Below are 24,658 nucleotides of genomic sequence, written 5' to 3'. Positions count from 1 at the left end.
ACTCGCAAATTCCAAAAAATATGAAATTATTAAGCTTTAATTAAATACAAATGATCTTCCATGAAGATCAAACCCTTCTCGCAACCGAAATTACAGAAGCATCCATACTTATTTTTCCTTACTTGAACCTAAAAAAATAACCATAATTTGAAAAGATAGAACACCTGAAAAAGGGCATGAAAAGCTTATTACGAAATAAAACAATAACAGTAAGTTATAGAAACAAGAATTTTAGGAATGACTCAAAAGAAATGGATCAACAGATTGCGATCTTGACGCAGAATTAGTCTTTAGGTCAGGGGCCACAACATTTTTGAACTGTCCCTAAATCGTGTTTTCTTTTTTTTTTTTTAAGGGAATAAGCACATCATAATGAGTTAATTGATAGTTTGGATTTCTCTACACTATATGTATTCTCGAGATATAAGGTTTACAAGAAAATTTTTAATTTAGTGAAATATTATGTATTTTTTGGATCAGGGGCCACAAAATTTTTGAACGACCACTAAATCGAGTTTTCGTATTTTTTACGGAATAAACACGTCATAGTGAGATAAGTGAAGGTTTGAGTTTAGCTACACTATATGTAATTCCCCAGATATAAGGACTACAAGAAAAATTTTGCCTGAAATATATTGGATCTTTAGATCCAACAAAAGTGAAAAACTGAACTGTATTTATTGTGTGATTGGAAACATAGAACAATTAGTTAATCTCTTGGAGTTAGAAGGGAAGTTTGGAAGAAAGCTCTCGCCTGAAGAGAAACTAACCATGCCATTTGAAGGGCCAATTCATGCTGATTACAACAAGCTAATAAAATCTCCGTGCGGTCGGGAACTGTTTGGGAGATTGAACTTGGGAGTTTATTTATAAATAAAACCAGTAAATGTGCATTTAAACGCCTTAAGTACAACATTAAAGTATTAGCAACGAACATTGACATACGAATTGAAATCGACAAGTATCGTCAATATTTGACGCCTATCAGTCTAGTTTAAGGTACGAGTTAACTGGTAATCGTTCATTAGCAAATAAGAACTCCCGAGATGTCATTAACATTGTTCAAAGCATACATCGCATTCATTTACTATACTGCTGATAGTTGCAATGGCAGGGATAGTTGGGTTTAGCTACACTATATGTAGTTCTCCAGATATAAGGACTACAAGAAAAATTTTGTCTGAAATATATTGCATCTTTTGATCCAACAAAAGTGAAACAGAACTGTATTTATTGTGTAATTGGAAACATAGAACAATTAGTTGATCTTTTGGAGGCGTGAACGTGAACTTGCAAGAGAAAATACTTCTAACTTTTCAAGAGCAGCAAAATAAATTTGACAATCAAGTAGGGAAATCTATGACAAAACCACCTAATTTGCTATTTGAAGCATCTACGAGCAGCATGATAAGGAAAGGTGATGCCAGAAGTATATAACCGAAGTATTCTCTCCCATAGCGAAGCCTGATGGTTCGAAATTTCTACTGCTTAATTGCTGGAGTCCATTCACAAGCAAATTGTCCATTGCGAGTTGGATGACGGATGGCAAAGAATATACCAAAGAACTGTACACGATTTGTACAACTATTTGATGTGTTCGGATTTCGACCAATCAAAGATTATGGCATTAGATTTGTACATAGTATGAATCTTCATCCGGACGTTATGATGTACCAACGAAAGAATCAAATGCAGTTTGAATCAGTTCCGATAACCGCGTTGGATTGTTTCAGTTTGGGTTCCATAAGGCAGGTTAATGAACAAATTATGTACCTTCTGAATCACCTGTGGAATTTTTTTTCGCTTTGATTATGCGAACTGTTCCCTTGACGGATGCAACACAAATGCACATATACAATGTTTATAGTGCAAGGAAGTCTTTGCCTGCGTAATTTCTTCATAGAACAGAAGAACAACAGTGATGATCTAACCTACCATTATTGTGACTAATTTTAATAATGACTATTATAATGACTAATTTTAACTACCAAACCCGTAAGCTATACCAAAAGCAGTGGCATCTAATGTTAGTGTTGCAGCGTTGCGCCACGACCAAAGTATTTGAAAAAAAAATATTATTAGCAATAGTAGTAAAGAAAAGAAAAAATACTTTCTAACACTCCCATATATACTTTAAATAATATACTTTTTACTTCTGTAACTGTCCGTTTCGTTAATCCGTTTTAAAAAGCAAAAAAATAATCCGTCACAGAGTCTCTAATTGATATTGTGTTGCAGCGAGCATACAACGAACAGATTCCTTCAGCGCGGGAATTGGAGCGAATATTAAATCTGCTTTCCCCTATCTCAGAAGTTAAAGGGACTGGTCCTTGCAGTGCTTCTGCAACCAAGTACGGTTTCCAGTGAATGAGAAGGTTTTTCGCGCTAAATAAGATTTCTAAATTTTATTTCACTAGCAGTTAACAAATGGAATTTGTTTTTATGCATTCATATTTTTTAAATTACTGTACTTATACTGAAGCAAATCAATATAATGACAATTAAAAAAAGTGATTGTAAATTACAAAATAAGATAGAAAATATGTAGTAGAGCAGAAACCAAATGACAGGAGATCCGCATTTACAAGTTAGCTTATATAGGTAATGAAGGTTTCTTCTACAGTAATTTGTGAACCAAATATTAATAAGCCAATATTCAGAATCCCCCCCCCCCGCTCTGTGGATAGTATTTTAGTATATACATATTTATTTTATAAAATAAGTATATTTTATGCTCTTGATAAAACTATGGTGCGGAACGACACATTGAATTTGGGACTAGTTAGCAATGCTACAAGGGGGTCCATCAGGTCCGGACCTCCCAAAAAATTCGAAACTTTCCGACTAACATTTGTATACTTTCCTAACGAACTATACTAGTTTAACAGAGAAATGATTGATGTACGCTAAATATTTTATTTTATGCCTCATCATGTACTCTTTCTTTTCTTATAAAAATAATCGTTCTATCATTTTTTCTAAAAATATAGGTGACAGTAATTAAGAATTACTTATCTTTTCGGGTACAGTGTAAGACAGGTTCGTTATTACGTAGACGTATTGGACCTTTCTCAAATACTTTGGACCCCTCCCAGCTAACATGTTGTTCCTATATCTGGAGGGTTTCAAGGTTGCTTTCCAGAACGTTGATAAACATTGTTCCGCCTCATGTGGAGGTATATTGTGTTCATCGTGCATTGCGTAACAACCAAGACGGATAATTTCGAATGTAGTTTTTTCTTTTACGCACATGTGAGTGTGTGTGTGTGTTGATATATAAACAGGGTTGCCAACTCTGTAAAATTAAAAAAAAAACAACACTTCCTCAAAATTCTCTACGACATAGGTCTCAGCGTGAAGTATCTCTGTTCGGACCTATCCATGGAAAGAAAATGTATGTACTATCATGAACAAAAGTGCATTAACACATATATTCTCTACGTCCTTAGAACATTCACTAATAAGCTTAATAGATACATTGTGCTATAAATGAGAAACTGAAATTGATCAATCGGCATTTAATAATTTATTGTACTTACCAGTAACTACCATTTCTTTAAAATTATCGAAACAGATGAACAAAAGTATAATAATCTTTACGTGACAATTTTGGATTTGGAAAATGAAATTCACTCTTTAAACATATAGTCTCTACTTCAACTATAGGAAATTGCTTTAAGAAGTCCTTTTCCACTCTTAAAAAATGTGTAAAATTCCTTGAAAGTAAATTTCAAATTTTCCCTGATACAGTCCCTGTCATCTCTCTAAAATTTTCTAAACAGGTGAACAAAATATATTAATCGTTGATAGATGGTGAAAGGTAACAGTTTGAGTTTACAGAATTACAGCTACCTTTCAATATCTCTACTTCGAACTAGATACAAATTTGAAAGAAAAAAACGGTTATAAAGGGGCTGGTGAGAAGATTGTACCCGTCACCGCCTTTAATCAAAATAACAGCAATTTTTCCGGCCAGGCCAATGAAAAGCCGGCCAGTTAACAGCCCTATGAATGAATATGAACATTCGCAATTCATATACCAGTACCTCTTTTGTATCAGATGCTTTCGTTATTAGTTATTAGATTTAATTTCATTGTGTGTGTTTTAATTCTGTACGTAACCTACAAATTCTGAATGAATTGCATACCATGACTTCTGTAAATAACTTACAAAAAAATTGCCCAGCTTTCAACCGAGGAAAAACTTATAATTAAGGCTTAGACAAAACAAGCAAAGTGCAATTCAGGAGAGAATTCGAAAAAAAAACGGTTCAAATTTACAGGACACCGTATGGCAGTAATGTTGTATGCATTAGATACATTTCCACAATTTATTTTATATTTTCCTAGATAAATTGTGAATAAAGCATGTTCAATGTACATTTTTTATAACATTAATCTCTGCTACGAATTATCTTCAGTCTACACTAAAGAGGAATTCAGATCAGTGTCAGGGACTGAGTTTGCTAGAATGAATTGTTCACAATAATCTAGAAAAAATATTTAGTGAATCTACAAAGCTTCTGAAATTAATATTAACTGTACCTATTGAGTCAGTAAGAGAAGAATTTTTTTTAATCAAAAAGAATTGACATTTTCAAGAAATTGAATGTCCGAAGAAAGGTTATCACCATTGGTTATGCTTTCCATCGAAAAAGACCTGACAATAAGAATACTAGAGTTCAACCAGCATATATTAGGCAGATTTGTTCCAATCAAAAAGAGAAAAATGAACTTACTAATTAATTAAGGTGATTAATCGGATTAAATGTTCTGCATTTTTTATTTTTAAAAAACAGAATTTTATTTAATTTAACATATTACATAGAATTTGCACCTAAAGTTATGCTGATTAGTCAATGAGTCCACTTTGTATCTTCTGTTTCCGATCGTTCGTACTTCATCACCCGAAACCACAATCCACCGGCCGCCACTGACCAAAATAGTGTTTTCTGTTACCTTCGAAAGATTCTAATTCCTATGTCACTATTCGTTTTAATAATGTTGTACTTTTTATTGTACTTTGATAATGTTTAATAGTGTTGTACTCAACACGTTTAAATGCACATATAGTCATTTTTTCATATAAACTTCCAAGTTGAATAACCCGAACAGTTCTCAATCGTACAAGAATTTTATTACCTTTATGTAATCAGCATGAATTGGTCCTTCAAATGGAATGCTTAGTTTATCTGGAGATGAGTGTTTACTCCCGAACTTCCCTAGTTAGAGATGGTTTTCAGTCTGAGGTAATATGACGTGAACCTGCAGTTTAGGGTAGAATCTGAACCACAATAATCAGTTTAAATTTCAACGTTCTATTATGAAAATCTAATCTTCAACCCAAAGATAGATCAGTGTGTATAAAAAACTTATATTAAAATAAAACTTATTTGTTGTGTTTTCCAATATCAAAAGTGTGTCAAAATACTGTTATTAGCTCTTTAATTTTTGAAAATGATTTATTTATGTTGATTACTCCTGATTGACTGATTGAAAATTCTTAATTTTTGACATTTCTTTACCGTCAGTTGTTATAGTCACTTTTTGGAGTGCTGTTTAAATATGATTCCTCTACAGGGTACGTTTCCTCGATCCACTAACCATATACAAAAAAGAGCATAAAGTACTCAAGAACGATCAACGATCTTCAGTACCGAATGTGTAAGACTTCAGCACCAAATAAACATAAATATTATTACAAATAATTTACACAGAAATAAAATATTTGATTAACTCAATTAACCGAATAACAAGTAGTTTATTTAATTATATAGCCGTAGTTATTATTGATACACACATTTTCATTTGTTATGTCTTAATACCAAAATAAATAGAATCCTGGCTGAATTAAGCCAATTTTGAAACGCTCTTTTTACGTCATAAAAGAAATCTCGAAAACAAATCAGAATCTTGGATGGTATGGCCAATTTTGTAACGCGCAGTTACATCGTTTACAAAAAGAAAAAAGGAATTTTGACAAATTGTAGCTAAATAAAAAAATGAGCCCAAAGTCTAAAGAAAGAAAAAAATAATCTCTAATTTACATACGTAACGGAATTTAGGAGTTAATCTCAGGTTCTTTCTAAAATAGTAGACGAACGATGAGACTTTAATCACTGTTCCATCTAGCACATGTTCGACATTTACTTACAATATATATATTATTATTATTATCATCTAATCTGCAATTAAATTTTAGTAGGACTTTCTGAACTCAAATCATAAATTCAATTTGGAATTATTATTTATTGTTTCAGATTCAGAATCAAATTACATTTTACAAGTATTGAAAAAAATATACTTTTTCAGATAAATTTGTTCTAAATGTCTTGACTCAGCAATATTTCTATTTTACATTTCATCATTTCACAGATTATTGTAAACATATTATTATTATAGCAAAAATTGTATCTTAGTAGCTTCCCGGTACAAAGAATAAATAAATACATATACATTGTAAGTAGCCTTCTTGGGAAGGTCAAATAAAGTTAAGTTACTCTTCACTATATTCATGTTATAGCATTTCATACAGTAATGATTATCATAATTCTAAATTGATCCTTCAATCTTTCATTAAGAAATAGGAAAAATGCGAGAGATTAAAAAAAAATTAAAATTTCAACATTCCGTGCACTTCTGTCACATCTCACTTATATGTCTCAATTACATATTACTAGAGATGCAAGGGCTCGGAAAAAAACGGCTTTTTTGGAAAAAAACTCGGTTTTTTCTGCTTCGCTTTTTTGCTTGGGAAATTTTGGGCTTTTTTCAAAATACTGCTTTAAATTGATAAAACAGACTTTGTATCGCTTCTCTATAACACAAAAAATCATTTAATTAGTGGTTGATGCTGATAATAATATAAAACTTCGAAAATAAACTATGAATTTTGAAAAGATATTTCAAACAATTTTTCTTCAACATATTTACATTATGAATTCCACAGGATTAACCAATGTATATAATAAGAATTTTTTAACCTCCTATATACAAAAGTAAGCAGAGTTGGCAAGAACCGTGGTTGTTTTTGAAAATGCCAAAAATCCGTTTTTGGGGGGATGTTTAAACCAGGCTTTTTTGGTTTAAACCAGGCTTTTTTGATTTAGATTTTTTGCTTTATGTATTTATATTACATATTCACAGAAATAAGTTTGTTTCGCCTTGGTGTTATTATGCAACAGCGGGGTTATGCCGGAAGAACTCCCATAAGCTTAAAGAAGTCCGGTCAGTAAATTTCTTAAATTGAGAATCTCCCGCCCTAGCCATTGGGAAAATCCCGTCATTACTTGAAATGTAAGACAATAACGGGAAAATCCTGTTATTGCTTTGCATGTAAAATTTAAAGGTCAACGTACCATAATCAGTACGCAGAAACGGAGGTATTAAATTACAAATTTAGTACGTAGATATCATTGAAAGTCCAATCCAAGCTAATGTTGGAAGCTACGTAGGCAATCGATAAATTTTGCCAATTTCTATCAATATATTTAAGCAATCTTGGCTTCTTTATAAAACAACACGCATTTAGGCATGCAGAAATATACAATTTGGTTTCTTTCGTATATTTAGGCTTAACATCCTTACGAAATACCGAGGTTATCAAGGAGAAGACTTTCGCTTAAACTGACATCCGAACCGCTACTTGGGTTACGCATGAAAGAAGGTTTGTGGTTCGACCGAGAATTGAACATGGGACACCTTGATTAAAAGGTGAAAGGGAAATAAAACTATTGCAGGTGGTTTGATATCTGGAAACGTCACCATGAAGTTCACACGATTCGCATTTTTCATTCTTTTTATTTTTGTGGTTTAAACCAGTTATTAAAAAAAAAAAAGTTGATGTAAACCAGCCAACCCTAAAAGTGAACACTTCTTTTAAAAGAATACACAAATAACTAGCAAACTAGTATGTAGTATTTTTACTTCAAAATATTCCATACCCTCTTTTTGAAACAAAATAAAATTAAAATAAAACATAAGAGAAATACTTAGATTTATATGATACACTTAAAGGCTGCACATCTAGAGCTTTTGGTTCTGTATATTCCTGAAATTCTACAGTTAAGTTTTATAGAACCACCATTACAGTTTACCCAATCCTCAAGTTTTCTGAATTTCTAACAAGAGGGATTGAACATATCATTACGGAACTCCCCCCCCCCCCCAAAAAAAGGACTACGGAATATATTTAAGTTAAGCTAAATACAACTGCACAACAAACATGACTGAGTGATTAGCTTTTGCGCTTCTATCGGGAAGTCCGGGATTCAACCAGCATTCGACCATTCTGACAAAGCTTTTCTTCATTCCATCTGTGAATGTAGAAATAGTGCGTATACTGTGAGTTGGCCGACTTCCTTTCTTATTGTTTTTAAATCGTTATTATTACTAGTTACCAGCAGTGACGGTTTTGCGAAGGTTAGGGGAGCGGTCTTTCGGACTGAAGCCCGTTCCCCAAAGTTACGGAATGTCTGCAACAAACGAAATATCTATTATTTATGCCTTTACTCATAAACTTTAAGCTCCCGTCAAATAAAAATTACGAATGTTTAAAGAAACTAAACATTATTAAGAAAAACCCTTCCCAAAATACTTTTCTAAATCCGCCACTGATTCTCAGTATAAAATGATTTTTAAAGTTATATCCGGAAGATTATTGCTAAACATATAAACGAAACGAAATATTAGATATGCCTGTACTCATAAACTTCAAGCACCTCCCAAATAAAATTAGGAGTTTTTAGGAAACGAAACAATCAGTAAAACCCCTCCTAAAGTACTTTTCTAAATCCGCTACTGATTATTTGTATAAAGTGGTATTCAAGGTTGTGTCCGAAAATTATTGCTAAATCACTTCACAGCTACAGTATAACAGAAATGTGGAAGTACGGTTTGACGGATATATTGAAAAACGTACGCTTTGACCGATAAATAGAAAAATGAACAAGTTTAACTTTTGCGCTAGAAGCTAGAGTACTAAAAGCTCTTAGAAATGAAACACGGATGACAAACTAGAGAAGAAAAAAGATGTCGATAACTCAAAAGTTAAAATAAAGTTAAATAGCCTCTAAAATTACCATCAAATACTATATACTTCATGTTAGCTTTAATTCGAGAAACATGTGCTCCATCCATCTTGATGGTGAATTTCAGAGCGAAATATCACATTCAGGTCATGGAATTCTTATCTAACTATAGAATATACTATAAGAAGGCTATTTAGATAGAAAAATCATGAAGTTGAAAAAAGCCAAAATTTCCAAAATTCTCGTTTTTTTCCCAAAAAAGCCGGCTTTTTATGTGAAAAAAAACATCGATTCAAAAAAGCCGGCTTTTTTGCATCTCTACATATTACATTATCATTTTATTTACAATGTAAATTTTATATTTATAGCATATTCTTAGCTTGGCCTACACAATGTGCCATGGGACGATACTTTCAACATAACAATTACTCCAATAATTACTACTATTAATGAAGATGCAATATATACAAATGATGTGAAGAAGAAAGAAGAAAAATCTATGATATGTGACAGAGTTAGCACTTTCCTGATTATAATCCAAACATAATATTTTTATCTCATGGATCAATATACTCAACACAAATAGTATTTGAGGAGTGACAAGTTGACCTAACATAACCTTATCGGAAGCATTTTCTGAGACTATTATTTTTAGTTGTACCGAATTAAATATATCAGAATCAAAATAGTGAATTGTGCTATAGTTTACATATAAAAGGTTTGGAACAGTGTTAGCATAAAGGTTAGCTGAAACCCTGCGGTGAATCCGTAAGATGCGTGACGCAACCCAAAGATTTAGGTACACATATTAGTCATAATTTTCTTACTTACTGATGTCCACAAAACTTTTAAACAGGTGATACTGATCGAAGTTTAAGTTAATGAATCAAGTCGTCACCAGTCTAAATGGTTCAGAAGAAAATGAAGAAATTTTTTACCTTCTTGTTATGCGTTGGTTGTATCACCTTCACTCTTCCGGTCTTCGCCCCCACTCCATAGATGGAAATCCGCGCTTCCTAGGAGTATAGTTGTTACCCACAACTAGTGAATCACCCGCCATGAATTCTTCGTAGCATCCATAGGTGGTTATTTACTGTGACGCATCACCCAACATGTTAAAGTTCAATTTAGACTTCAGAGCCTCCAAATTTTGTCCAAATAGATGCAAGTTGTGCCGAAAGAATAAATTTTGAGATCGTTTCATCTAATTCAGCTTTTTATGCTGGTCAAATTTTTTACATTTCTAGGAGGCCCTGAACGCGTCACTTCATAGCATACCAACAGAGTAGAATTAGTGCGTCATTCAAAACCTGGCAATTCCACACTCCAGGCTAGAAACAATATTTTCATATTGCAAACTAAGAATTTTTACCATAATTACGTTCTTTAATTTTAAAACCTAACAAATTATTAACAGCTACGAAACATTCAACTATTCTAATAATTTCCCAAACTAAGAATGAAATATTTGTATATTTCACTTACGTTTGTCATTCCTTTCACATCAAAGGAACAAATCACTCGCCCCCACATATTCGTTTCTTCCAACCTGAGAGTCGCCATATTGGCCCTTGGAACTTAGCATGCAACAAACACGCGACAGTTGAAGAACGATAACCGTTAGATGTTACAGCATGCCTTAATGTGTGAATCTATTTTCCCACATATGTATTGGTAATTGCGTATATAACGGGTGAGTTTAAATAATAGGAATTATGATTTTATCATGTGAATACGAATAAATAATAGGAATTATGTAGAAAATTTAGAAGAATTTTATATAAGGTTAAAATCACATTCGTAAATAATTTTGATTTACTCATACCTTTACGTTAACTTACGGTGCTATACAGATATAACATAGACCTCACCATTTAGGGGCTTTTCTGATATTATTATTAACGGATCATAATAGAACATTAAAATAACCTTAACGTACAAGTCAAGCTAAACAAGTAACATAAATGAATGGCAAGATTTTACAACGTGGGGACCATTCAAACAAACAACAAAATAATAACAAAAATAATAACTAACAATGTACTTTACCGATAAACGGTACGTTACATGATAGGTAGGTTTAAAATACAACAAAATATATGGAGAGAAAAGCATCAGACAAAAGTATTTGAAATAAATGTTCATATTTTGAAGTGGCGGATGGGCCCGTTTTCTATCCTGGGGCCGTAGCCTATGCCTCCACTTTTTTGAGTGACAAATAGAATTGAAGCTATTATTTATATATTTTCAAAAGTTCATAGTAAACCTTTAAATACTAGTTTCTAACTACCATAGTCTGGGTTCTGGCTGCACCCAAGGTTTTATCTTCTATATTCGCCACTGATACTTTGGGCAGACCTGCAAATTCACCTGTCATATAATTAGCCCTCATCATTTCCATGAGTAAGCAACTTGGACAACTTTGAAATATTTAAATGAGACCGCGATTTTTTATTGCAGATCCCATGTAAGTAAATTGTATTTGAAATGTTTTCTCGATTGGTGGATAGGTGGCGCTGTAATCAGCGAAAATTACTTTCACTAAGGTTTCTTCAATTGGGTGCGGCCTGGTTTAATTGCAGAATAAATATTCGATAAAAAATACTAGTCTTTTACATTAAATGTTTCCTTGTGATTGCCCTTCATTCGTGGTAAATACTGATAATTCAAATGTGGCAGTACAACTAAGCGCAGTGTGCAGTGGTAATAGCAGGTTGGTTACAAACTATTTTATCAGTTAATTTTATCAGTGATGAATGTATTCCTCCAAAATATTACCCTTTTATTTCGTACATATTTGTTATCGTTCGAAGCTTATTTCTCCAGATATTTTGCAGTGTCAAGTTAGAAACAAGCTATATAATATGCAGATTAATAATAAAATAGTTAAAAGATTTATTGATCACGGAAATTAATACTGCCGCTATCTGCTTACTCTTTAATTTTGTGAATCATGTTAACGAAAATAAAATTAAAAATAAATGACAGGTAAATAAATAACGAACGGATGATAGAAAATGACATAGTAATGAAGTTTATACTTGCTAAGTAATAATAATAATAATAATAATAATAATAATAATAATAATAATAATAAGAAGAAGAAGAAGAAGAAGAAGAAGAAGAAGAAGAATATATACACATTCCCAAGAACAGTATGTTAACCACAAAAGATATCTAATGTATGGGATATGAACTCCCACACTTTTTTCTCTAAGATGTGAATTTCCTACAATGAGAATTTAAAGTACAAATTTCCACTTGGAGTGTATTGTATCTTTTTGTAAGTTTCCTTGAAACTGTCTATTGAGTAATTTTAAAAGATGAAGACTGTTCGGAGGACATAATGGAGAAATATATAATAGAAATTCTTATTTCGTTCGCATATTTTAGTGAAGGATGACCAGTAATCTACTTTCTAGGTCAATGGATCTTTGCTTCCCGTCTTAACTGTTGAACTTAGTTCTACTACTTTATTGAAATTGCATGTTTCTAACAATTGTTTTGTGCACCAATAATCATGTTATTGTTCGCTTGAGGTTGTCAATTCACCCGTTTGCAACTTGAAGCTACAAGAATGAAAACATAGAAGAGGTAAATTGGTTTCTAAACGACACATGTACTTACCACGAGGACACTCTGATATTGTAATACAAGGACCTCCGGGTTTCGTTCGGACAAATCCACCTTTACACACACATCGCGGTTTATCAAATTTTTTACGGTTTCCAGAAACTGTTGAACATGTATCATCAGGATCAAACCCGGTAACTTCGTACACCTCGTTTGCTGGACATACTGCAATTAAAATAATCAGCTGTTTGTAATATATAATAAAAGCAATAGAACTCGCTTAAACATACTAAATAATAGGTCGTTTTAATAATAGGTTTATTTCCTGTGATTACTACGTCCAAGAAGTATTATGTGTTGTGTATCTTGGTCTCATATATTTTTTTCCACTTATCACAGATTAGCTCGTTTTGTTTGATACCTGTTATTCAGGACCCAAGGAAACTGTAAACTCAGTCTTGAATACACTCACAAATTTATGATTGAGCATTTTGTCTTGCTTCTTCGTTTTAGGTACAGCACGAATTTTAAGGCTATAACGAAATAAAATGTACATCTATTTGATTTACCAAAGTCGTAAAGAGAAATATTCTCCGATGCTTTATTTAGGGAGCAAGTCTGTTATAGTTACTAAAACCTATTTTATATATTGAATGAAAGGATTAAAGGTGAGGTGAAGTTTCAAGTAAGAACGAAATATTGATTTTGGAATTCAAGTACTTATTGCGTACTCGATATTCAGGAGTTAAGTTTATAATCAAAACTACAGTATCTTGAGTATTCTGAGATTAAGTCGATAAATTTTGCATACCTGGTCATGTTCTGAATACAAAAAAAAATATATTAGCCTGTGGCAAAAAACATCCAATTACATATATAATTCCAATTTAATGTAATCAGTGGAATTGATCATAGAGTGATTACAACGAATGAAGCAAACAACGCACTTCGATTGCGTGTTCAGGACTTATATACAATCAAACTGTTTTTATCTAACAGTAGGCTGGAGAATGATTCGTTGTTTTTTTTTTTTTTTTTTTTTGAGTTTCCCGAGACTATGAGACAGGAACCTAAAGCTTAGCGTGGAATTTGATACACATGAGATCGTACTGGAAATCAAACCAGATTCTTCTGCACCAAATGCGTATATGCTAGAGACTTCCACACAGTTAATACTTTATCTGACTAAATTACATATGATTCCGATATGATGGTTCTCTTACCCTATTGTTTTAAGGAATCTAGACTGTCATTTAGGATTTTAAAAAGTTGACTTAAGAAATAAATCACCTGAATGCTTTGTGATATGTTTACGTAAGGTGCAGTAGGACCTGGTATATACTTGATGACAACAAGTAACAAATGCTAAGGAGAAGGACATTGAAGATTTCTTCTCATATATTTGGTCTGTGCATCACTAATGTTTTAAGGAATTATTATGTGAAACTCCTAAAAGAGGTACCGCAGTTTGAGAAGTTAAAGTAGATGAAAGCGAGTATAATTTTGTTTGAATTAAATTTCTTTTATGGCAATTTATGTTTTCACACATTTGTTTAAATAGACGTTCGAAATAAAACAGCTCTGTATTCAATTGAGAGATCTTCAATTGAATTCAGCTCTTTAATTCAATTTAACGTCCCTCTTTTATAGACCGAGGCTAAAGCAAATATGGGAACTGTCAGACGGGATGAATGATAATGATATAATGAAGAGAAACGTTAAGCCAGCGTTGTTTGCCTACTACAAAACCCATTTGATGGAGCTGGGATTGAACCAGGGACCCAACTCCCCTAGATTAGTGTTCTATCACTTACGATACCTAATAGAAATGCACAATTAGAGAACATTCACAGCATAAAGAACTCATATTTCATACTTTTGTTTTACATTTAACGTTTCAGATAATATAATTTAAATTTATCCTTACTTAATATGTTGATAGACTATACGGAGTAAGCTCTATAGTTTTGATATTTTCCAACAGTGTTAACTTTCCTTTTTAATTAACTATTTCCTACAAACTTTCTGATTTGAATCTGTTGTGCTTTGAACATCCCATTTTGAGCAATATTTTAAACTACATTGTATCTGTTGAGACGAAATATTTCAGTAGATAATAGTTTAAATTAATACTCTATTTAAGAAAACAATACGCATGTACAAAAACACAATACTTGGGCACTCAGACTCTGGACGACACTTATATTTAATCCTCAGATATCCTGGTTTACAAAAGCATCCTCTCTCACACACTATAGGACATGGTTTCTCAAGGCCTCTACTTGCACATGTCTCTCTACATTTGGAACCACACATAGTAAATTCTTCATTGACTCCACATTCTGGAATATATTAAAATTAGTTATTAGATTTACTATTACTTACGTATGTACATAACATTTTTATACTTTGAATTCACTTATTTAAATATTAAGAAATATATCAAACCGTTCAATTATTTAGGTAAATATTCCTTGATTCGGTATCATAAAATGTGTTGCTTGGCTCATTTTAAATGTATCAGGAATTAGAACTTGTACTTGGTAAAAGTAATAACGCATGAAAATCATTTAAATACATTATACTTAGAGAGAGGAGCTTCCCTTTCCAAGCTTTTTAACTTGAAACGACCGTGTAACTTTCACAGTACAAAACAAAAATTTCTGCAATTGAGTATGAAGTAAACATCAATAGGGGAATTCGCTCGACTTACTCCGTAGCATCAAAAAAACGAGCACTATTGCCAATCCAACGCAAAGTTATATTTTTTCATAATTATGACACTTTATTGCACATTTCAGATTTACATGTCGACCGAAAACTTAAAACATTTAATCATTTATTTAGTGTTGACAATTAAGCATACTTCAGTATTACAAACTTTCAAACTACCACACTAACAGTACAACGGAGATGAAGAGAGGAAAGCATATCTAAAGCATTTTACTGCTGGATCCTACGAGAATGATATGACGTATTTTCAACAAAGAGGAATTCAAGTATAAGGATTGAAATTTATTTTTTAAAAACAATTCATTTCGATAAAGTTTTGAGATAAGCATCATATAAGTACTTCCATAATTTCCAATTGACTAACAAATTATTTTACCGTTTATACCAATTTAATAACTAAAAACCATTCCGGAGATATTTAAAACATTACTGAAGTTAGCAGCACTGCTTAAAGTGACATATTTATGGAAAATATTTAAATGAATTTCGTTTTCCTTTACTTGTGTAAGATTACAGTAATATATTTTGGTAGTTCTAATTATTACAAGCTCTCAAAATTACAACATTGTAAGCTGTGAAGCAAATTTTACCGATGTTTATCATATTCCGGAACGATTTAAAATATCAAACAGTTGTAAACGCCAAAAATGATTTGTTCATCAATTGGAAACCATATAAGTACTTGAGTATGATAATAAAACCATTCGAAAATTAAGTTAAACTTTCATCTCCCTGCAAATCACACATACGAAATACGACAAGTCATAATTGTGGTTTCCAACCATAAAGTACTTTGGATCTGCATTGCCCCGTCCATATCAGATGCTCCATTAGTGTGATAGAGGTTAACTAAATTTGGAAGTTTGTGATACTGTAGCGTACTTAGTTGGCAACACTATGAAATAACAAATATGATATTATAAGTTTTGTCGTTTTCGAACATTTAAAATATGTAATAAGCTCAGGTAATCTTGTTTGATAATATATAACTTTATGTTGAGTTAGTAACACTTTTCCTTAGTTGGCATTACGAGTGTTCCTTTGAATTTCGAAGTTCTAATATTTTTTGCATTAAAATTCAGCATATTTTATTAGCTTAAATTTTACAAGGTTATCTCAAAATAAAAATGTCACCCTATATACACATATACGAGTGCACTCTTCAGAGAAAGCTTTGTCACCAAAAGTAATACTTTATCAGAATGCCTGAAAGATATTTTAAGGCTATTCAAACACCTTCGGCCGAGATTGTCTAAGTACATCAAATTCAATAAGGGATCAAAATAAAGTTATTAAGATTATTGGTCTAAGGAACGTTTCATACAGTTATAAGAGTAACAATAAGATATAAGAATTTGTAAGAAAATAATGTAAGTATAATTTGTGGCTTACATATCAAATGATTATATAGTAATAAAATAAGGAAAGTATTCTAAGTATAAACCTTGCTGAAATGAATTGTGCTTTGCAGGCATAAAATCTTAATAATAAAATAGCGTCGATCCAGGTAGTAAACAAGCGGCACTCTTTAGATTTGACAGATTATGAATCTATATGCCTGTTTAGTGTCTTGTTTGCAGGCAATAACAAAGTAGCAATAACACAACTAAGATGAATCATTGTCATAGAAGTGAGATGGATATATTAAGTGTACAGAACATATTTGACAAATTGTAATTATTGGTGATTCGAAAAGTAATGAAGATATCAATAAACAAATTGCAGTAATAGACACATAAAATCGTATCTTTCTTTTCAGATCAGAATTGAGTCCGTAAACGACAGTGCTAAGACACTAATTAAATAAAATAGCAATTAGAGAAGAAAGCTCAAGCTATATGCTGGCTTCTAGATACACAATCGATGACACAAATGTAAAGAAACTAAAGAAGACATCTGCACACAAATCGTCCTTCTAGAAACACTATCCTTTGCTCAAAAAATGTTCCACAAATTGTAAGCGTCTTAGCTCAGAAGCATTTGGTTGTTCTGAATGAATGGTTTCGGTGGAAGATACTTATGGCATGGTAGTCCGATTTAGTGGCAATCGAAATAACACCACTGGATTTCTTCCTCTAGGATATGTGAAATACATGTAAGGCAAAAATTGTGAATACTGATGAGCTGAAAGCCAGGATAATCATATAATAGCCACTGTTTCTGTGACAAACGCATTTTTCGTCTTGATATTCTCCGTATTCCGAAAATAGCACATACAGAAGAGCACACAATAGAAAAAGAGCACACATGCAGAACACCAAACTGTTTCAGGTTGTATTTGTTTCACTGTTACCAGTTTATTTATTTCAACAAGATTTTTTATTTATTAACAAACCAAATATATCAGATTCTTTATATATATACCGTAAATAAATTCACAATACGATGAATCTATTGAGATAAAGACTAGCTTATTGTATTAGAGGTGAATCAAGAACAGTTCTTCTACGATTGTAAATTAATAAAATAAATTAACGTATCACTATGTACATATATGAACATTTTATTTCATATTTTCTAACTTTCGTGTAAACCGCGAAAGAAATTCCAGCATTTCTATTCAATTCAATGCAAAGGCACGCAATATACAAGCTTGACCTCTGAAATTAAACTTCCTACATACTTTCTGTGGTACGATCCCAACCCATTCCGCTTAATAATATAATTTCACCGGAAGTGGCGCTTACCATTATCTTCGGACGAGCCTCTCGTGTATTTTACAGTTATGGATGAAAATTACTGCAACATAATAAGACAATAAAACTAAGATGCATAATTTACTGTAAAGCATTGAAACAATGTTGATAAAACATTCTATACAGAAATAGATATCAGCCTACGTTTGTTTAGAGTATTCTTCTAATTATATTGACGTCCCCCTTTCAAATTATTTTCGTAGATATATTTTCTTAGCACGTGTATTTAATTTACAGTACTAGTCTAATTACAACAAATAAACAGTATACTTACTTTCATGTTTAGGACAGTCTGAGAGAAGAACACAAGTATTCTCTGCTTCTGAATACGCATAGCCAGCTTTACAGATGCAAGATGGCGCTGGTTCTCTTTTACATGAACTTGGAGGATCGTAATGGCACTTAACTTCGCATTCCCCAAAATAGGAAAACTCTTGATTTATTTCGCAATCTATTAAATTAGAGTAACATTATATTCAGAAAAGAAAGATACTCAAAGACATCCTTCAGCAAAATTGATATATAGGGTAAACCTACCTGTTCGTGATATACCTTATTTCGTGATACGAGACAAATTATTCTTCATAGAGAAAGGTATGCATTATAGATAGAGTTACAGAGGTGCTCAAGAGAGGGTAGGAATAACGACAAGTGGTGAAAAGGTTTTCCAGTGGCAACTGTTACCGTGCGGACGTCACTCACGGTGTGAGATCGTACACAGGGTAGAAAGCGGGACTCAGTCAACTGACCTTCGAAGACTAAATATATTGTGTCTGTGTACGGTGTTATTGTGTAGCATTTGTTACAGATGTTTGCTCTAAAAATACTCTGGTTGTCATTTTGTGTGAAACCTTGGAGAACTAATGCAACCGTAAAGCAATAGACGCTAATCAAATTGCATCATATTCTTATAAATTTTGTGTCACAATAGCTCATGTTCGTTTTGAGTTACACTGTCTCTTCAACTTTTCCTTCATTAAAGCATTTTCCGTAAATAATGTCATATATGGTTTCACTAAAACGGAAATATTTCCTTCGAATCCTCACACAGTATCCAGTGAAGCACTTACAACAGCCTCAAGACGTCTCGATTTCTCCCTGGACGCAACTAGGTCTGTATGCGCTAAGGATGAATAACTCGCTTAGACCAGTAGTTCTACATCACCGATGGATAGTCTTCTCTGTGTACCGAATTTAATCTTGCCTGACAAAAATAATACTGTTTCTAGCAGAAAAGCTCGACTAGACATGAAGGCAACAGTTCCTCTTCCTGATCAGGCCACAAATCGACGGCAAATGTCATTACAATTCAACGTGATTCTCCAGCCAAAAAGAACACGTGTCAGGTAATCAAAATTATTAGTTGAGCGCTAGTAGTAACGAGCGCTACAGTTCGGAAAAGAATTCTAGCCGGTGGATACAGTGCTGGTCCTGTTTACGGTGGTTTAATGAAAGGAGTCAGAGTTTTAATTCAGCTGACATAACTATTTTCATGTGCAGCATATGTGCAATGACAAATGAGTGATACAGACGGTGATAATTAATATAACGTGAGTACACTCCCGTATCACGAAATTATGTACACACCCTCACGGAATAAGGCATGCTATCACATAGTTAAGTAGCTCACACATATTGTGTATTCTGTTTCTTTATATTCTTTCTTTGGTATTGTTTGCGCTTCTTTTACTACAGCAGTTGTGTTTTTGTGTTTATGGTCGGCCTTCCTAATATAGAAATTACATCTATCCTGCATGCTCGGAAATGTGTATTTTTTTTCAGTCATCCTTCTTAATATCACGAAAGTAGGTAGGTTTACCATATATATATATATATATATATATATATATATTGGTTTCATTCTAAAGTGCTCCTTGTCACTTGTAAAAAAGAACTTTATTTTACACTTTTTAAGAAGACAAATATAACTGTCATTCAGGACATACAGTTAATGGGTATAAAACTAGAAATACCAAAATCTAGTTCATTACTTTTTAAATGTTGTGTTTCGTCACCTTACTGTGTCACGAGTAACCACTCCTGTAAGGACAATGTTACGAGATTGGAATAATTATAGAAACGTGTTTTATTTATAACTTTCCAAATGGTAACAATAAGTACTTTTTTGATATTTGATAGCGAAGCAGTAGCGGTTTCCCCGTAATGCACGTTGCATGTTCAAAAAAGTAAACCAATTAACTTACATATTAGCTACGTTTTTATTGATGTACTCTTTAGGTTACACAGAGTACTAAAAACTGGAAAAGCTTAAGAACGGTTCTGTAATCCATTAACGTAGATTAGCAAGGAAATTATAAAATCTGACTGAATTTTTTTCATGTGATATTATCAGCTATTTCTACCGAGTTTGAAGTGATGTTTGTAACGTTTTTGCTGTCTCATTTGCATCAAAAATAATTGCCATTTGACGTTATAATATGATGTTAGTTTCTCTTTCTTATTATTTGTTTTCTTGTAATTTTAACTTGTTTTATTCACAAAGATATTCCAAAAATGCAAGCAAATTTTCACGGTCACATTTACAGTTACGTGACTTGTTTTTTAGAAATATATTATATGTTGTTATAAATGTAAAAATATTTTTAGTTTTCAACTATAAAATGATGTTACAAGTCCTCTATTGTGAATTTTACAGTCATCATCAGTACCAATTCCTAAATAAATATTCCTTCTATTTTACAATACAAGATTACTTGTTTGTCATAATTATGTTGATTGCAAAATTGCAAGTGATAGCTCAGCTAGCATTTCGTTCTAAGATGGTCAAGAGTTTGGAAAGCATAATGAATTTTTAAAAAAATCAGAACAATATTACTTACTACAAGTGAGTAATATTACTTACTACAAGTCACAACTACAGCGATTTTCACCTTCACAAAACAACGGCATATTTACTAACAAATTTGTCAGTTACAGCAAAACGTCTTTTAACGAAGAAAAATACAAGTTTTTAATGTCGCACGGTTATGCTCTTTCCTCTAAGGGAGGTGTTGTTTAAGGCATGTGAATGATGACGGAATAATTAGTGGAATGAGAAAGTGTGTTAAAACGGGAGTACCGCGAAAAAATCCAAAAAACCTACTTCCGTGGGGATCGAACCGGGAATCTTACGTATCACGGGTAAGCGCTCTATCATTGAGCTACCGTTGCCCTTCGCAAAACGGAAAATAAATGTCAAAAATATCAGACAAATATAATTACTAGGGGATGGGATACATCACATATGGCTGGACTTTAGATGTTATCGTTTTTATACATAGAAATGGAGTAATTTATATTATATACAATCCAAATAAATATGATTATTACTATTCAAATTAGCAATTGCAAAAGATCAGCCAACATGAAAACAATTAATTTTAATGTAATACCAAGGAAGATGATAAACATGCGCTGTTTTAGTTGTTTTAAGTTTACATGATAATTAAGGAAAACGAGAATTGGTTAGTTACCCTTTCTGTTTTCCAACTTAATAAAAATAACAATCATAATAATCAGTGTGTCCATAAAGTCTGGGTGCATAGGGAATTCTAATAATTTGTTTTTGTTTTTTAAGATTGAATGATGGCTCTGACTAAAGAAGAACGTGTTGAGCTTTTACTTTTAATTGCACGAGAAGGATGGTCGTATCACAAAATTGCGGGAGAACGTAACCTTCGACATCCTCATCGTCAACCTATTTTTTTTACTGCCATGAGAAATTAGTTACCAAATTTATGGAAACAGACAGTGTGTCGGACAAATCCCGTTCCGGACGACCAAAGACTTCAGACGAAAAGAAAGAGGCTGACTTGGCTAAGGTTTATGCTAGCCCAAAGTAATTGCTTCATTGGACATCCACGGAGTTGGGTGTTCCAAGTTCAGTCATCCACAGAATCCTGGCAAAGGTGAAGTTTCATCTGTACAAGGTAGATATATTCCATCACTTAAATGAAGATGACTCCTATAGACGCATGCAGATGTGTGAATTGTATGCAGATAATTTGGATTATAATATTAATTTTACTGAAGACTGTGTGTTTTTCAGTCATGAAGCTGTGTTTTATGTCAATTTTGAAGTGAACAGACAAAAATTTTTGATACTTGTTCCAAGGCAATCTACCTTGGATGAGTCCATCCAAAGAGCAGGGCTGCGAAAATGTGATGGTCTGGTGTGGTTTGTGGAAAGCTCATGTGCTAGTACCTTTTTTTCTTTTATGAACATTTAACGGGTGAGACTTATCTGAACATTCTGAGAAACAAATTGACACCTCAAATAGAGGTTTTGGGTGAGCGACTTCCAGACTGGTTTCAGCAGGATTGGGCGTCTGTCCATTTTGCTGCAGCTGTTAGAGATTGTTCGAGTGACGATTTTCCTCACTGGATTGAGGGAAGAGGTCATGCGGAGTTGTCCCCTCAGTCGCCAGACCTTTCTCCACGTTATTTCTTTTCCTGGGATATGTTGAAAGAAAAAGTTTACTCGATAAAGATTATAAATTTGAACCACCTGATAGAACGTATTACCAGTCAGTGTGCTGAAATCGACGACAATTCAGACCTATTCCATCTAGTTCACCTTAATCTTGCAAAGTGCATCAAAGTATACATTGAACAGCACGGAAATCATGTTGAGAATATTATTTGTTAACATAAAATTCAATAAAATGTTTTTTCTCCCATATACCCAGACTTTATGGATACCCTGTATGATTACGCTGTATCAGTGTATTGGAGCCAAATTTAGAACGGAACAAAATATAAACTGATAGGTATGTACTTGTGCAAGATCAAATAACTACTTTTATAAATATGTGTAAAATGAAATGAAATTTTGAGTTTTACGTCCCACGATTATGCCGGTTAGGCTAAAGGATACGATGATAAAGAGTAATGAATGAAATGGTGGAATGAAGAAAGTGGGAGGAAACGGGAGAACCTCGAGAAAGCCCACGCACACAGTGTTTGTCCACCACAAAGTTCACTTGGCGGGAGCAGGGTTTGAACCCGACACCTCTAGCACCCGAGGTGAACGCTCTACCACTGAGCCACCGCGGCCCATAAATCTGTGTAATTGTAATAGGAGTATCTGCGTAATTGTTAGGAGTATACCTATCCAGAGTGGGACTGAGATGTCGGGGGCGCAGACCTTAGATCATTAGGAGGGCGGCGCACGGCCTCTAACATAGAGACATTTAGTACATAATCACCTCCATTCTATGTTAATTAACTGGTTGATCAACAGAGTATATAAATTTCTAATACAAAAGAATGCTCGCAGACTATTTAAAAGATTAAAATTTAAAATTTAAAACCACATAGTTTCATTCCGTTACACTCAATATCAAACATAAAGTGAGGAACTTGGAGATCAAGGGGTTTAACTAACTAACAAACTAACTAACTCTATGGTCTATGGAACCCGGAGGTTCAATGCCTCGTTTACAAAAGCTCTCCACTGACTTCTATCCTTAGCGAATTGGATCCAGTTTCTACTTTGTATTTCCATCTCTGCGAGGTCCATCTTAATATAGTCCTCCCATCTGAGCCTAGATCTTCCTAATGGTCGTTTTCCGATGTGTCTTCTAGTTAAGACTTTAAAAGCTTTTCTACTTTCTTCCATTCTAGCTACAAGACCCGCCCACCTAAGCCTCCTAGACTTGACTGACGACCCTAACAATGTTGGGTAAACCGTATAAATTATGTAGTTCCTCGTTATGAAGTTTCCGCCATTCCACATTTTCGTTCCTCTTGCGTCCGAATATTCTTCTCAGGATTCTGTTCTCAAATACTTTCAGTCTATGTTCTTCCCTCAGAGTAAGCGACCATGTTTCGCAACCATACAGAACAATAGGCATGATTATCGTTTTATATATTTTAAGCTTCAATTTTCTCGACAGAATTCGCGACGACAAGAGATTTTGAACCGAATAGTAACACAAATTCCCTGCTTTTAGTCGACATTTAATTTCTTCGTGAATATGATTTTCGTATGTTAATATGGATCTTAGATATTTGAAGGTATCCACTTTATCAAAAGTATTATTTAATATTTTAACGCATCCACAATTCACCGTATTATGGTCCTGACGAAATTCATGTATTTAGTTTTCTCTGCCTTTACTTCTAAACCCATGTCCCTGCAAGCGTTTAATAAGATAGCTGCATTTCTTTCTATTGTTCTCCTATCATCACATATTAAATTTACATCATCAGCATATGCCATAACCTGGTGAACACCGTTCAACTGTAGGTCCTGGTTGCTATCTTTGATTTCCATTATAGCTATTCGAGAACAAAGTTAAATAATAATGGCGAAAACGCATCTCCTTGTTTCAGGCTATTTTCGACGGGATGCTGGTGGGGAAAAATTTTCCTACCCGGACTTTACTTAGCCATTCATTTAAACTTATCTTAATTAATGTAATTAGCTTTCTCGGTATTCAAACTTCTGTAAGAACGATATATAAGGTTTCTCTCCCAACTGAGTGGTACGCCTTTCTAAAATCAATAAATAGTTGATGTACCGAGGTATTGTATTCCCACTTCTTTTCGAGTATTTGGCGAATGGTAAATATTTGGTCGATACTTGATCGATTTAGTCTGAATCCGCACTGATAACATCCAATA

The 24,658-nt window shown here is 33.2% G+C and overlaps 1 protein-coding gene across 1 annotated transcript in view; it reads right to left on the bottom strand.

Annotated features, from left to right (window-relative positions):
* The window catches only part of LOC145660942 (SCO-spondin-like), a 70,137-nt gene that overhangs the window by 23,393 nt on the left and 22,086 nt on the right, over positions 1 to 24,658 (bottom strand). The window contains exons 3-5 of the mRNA XM_081726382.1: positions 18,306 to 18,482; positions 14,777 to 14,944; positions 12,657 to 12,827 (exon numbers count right to left, since the gene is read on the bottom strand). Of these exons, the coding sequence (XP_081582508.1) occupies positions 12,657 to 12,827; positions 14,777 to 14,944; positions 18,306 to 18,482 (516 nt within the window). The remainder of the gene's footprint in view (positions 1 to 12,656; positions 12,828 to 14,776; positions 14,945 to 18,305; positions 18,483 to 24,658) is intronic.

Source organism: Thermobia domestica, chromosome 9 (assembly GCF_964235325.1).
Source record: "Thermobia domestica chromosome 9, izTheDome1.hap1.1, whole genome shotgun sequence".
In the NCBI taxonomy this organism is placed as follows: Eukaryota; Metazoa; Arthropoda; class Insecta; order Zygentoma; family Lepismatidae; genus Thermobia; species Thermobia domestica.
The sequence above is the reverse complement of the archived record's forward strand: the minus strand, read 5'-3'. Positions and strand labels throughout refer to the sequence as shown.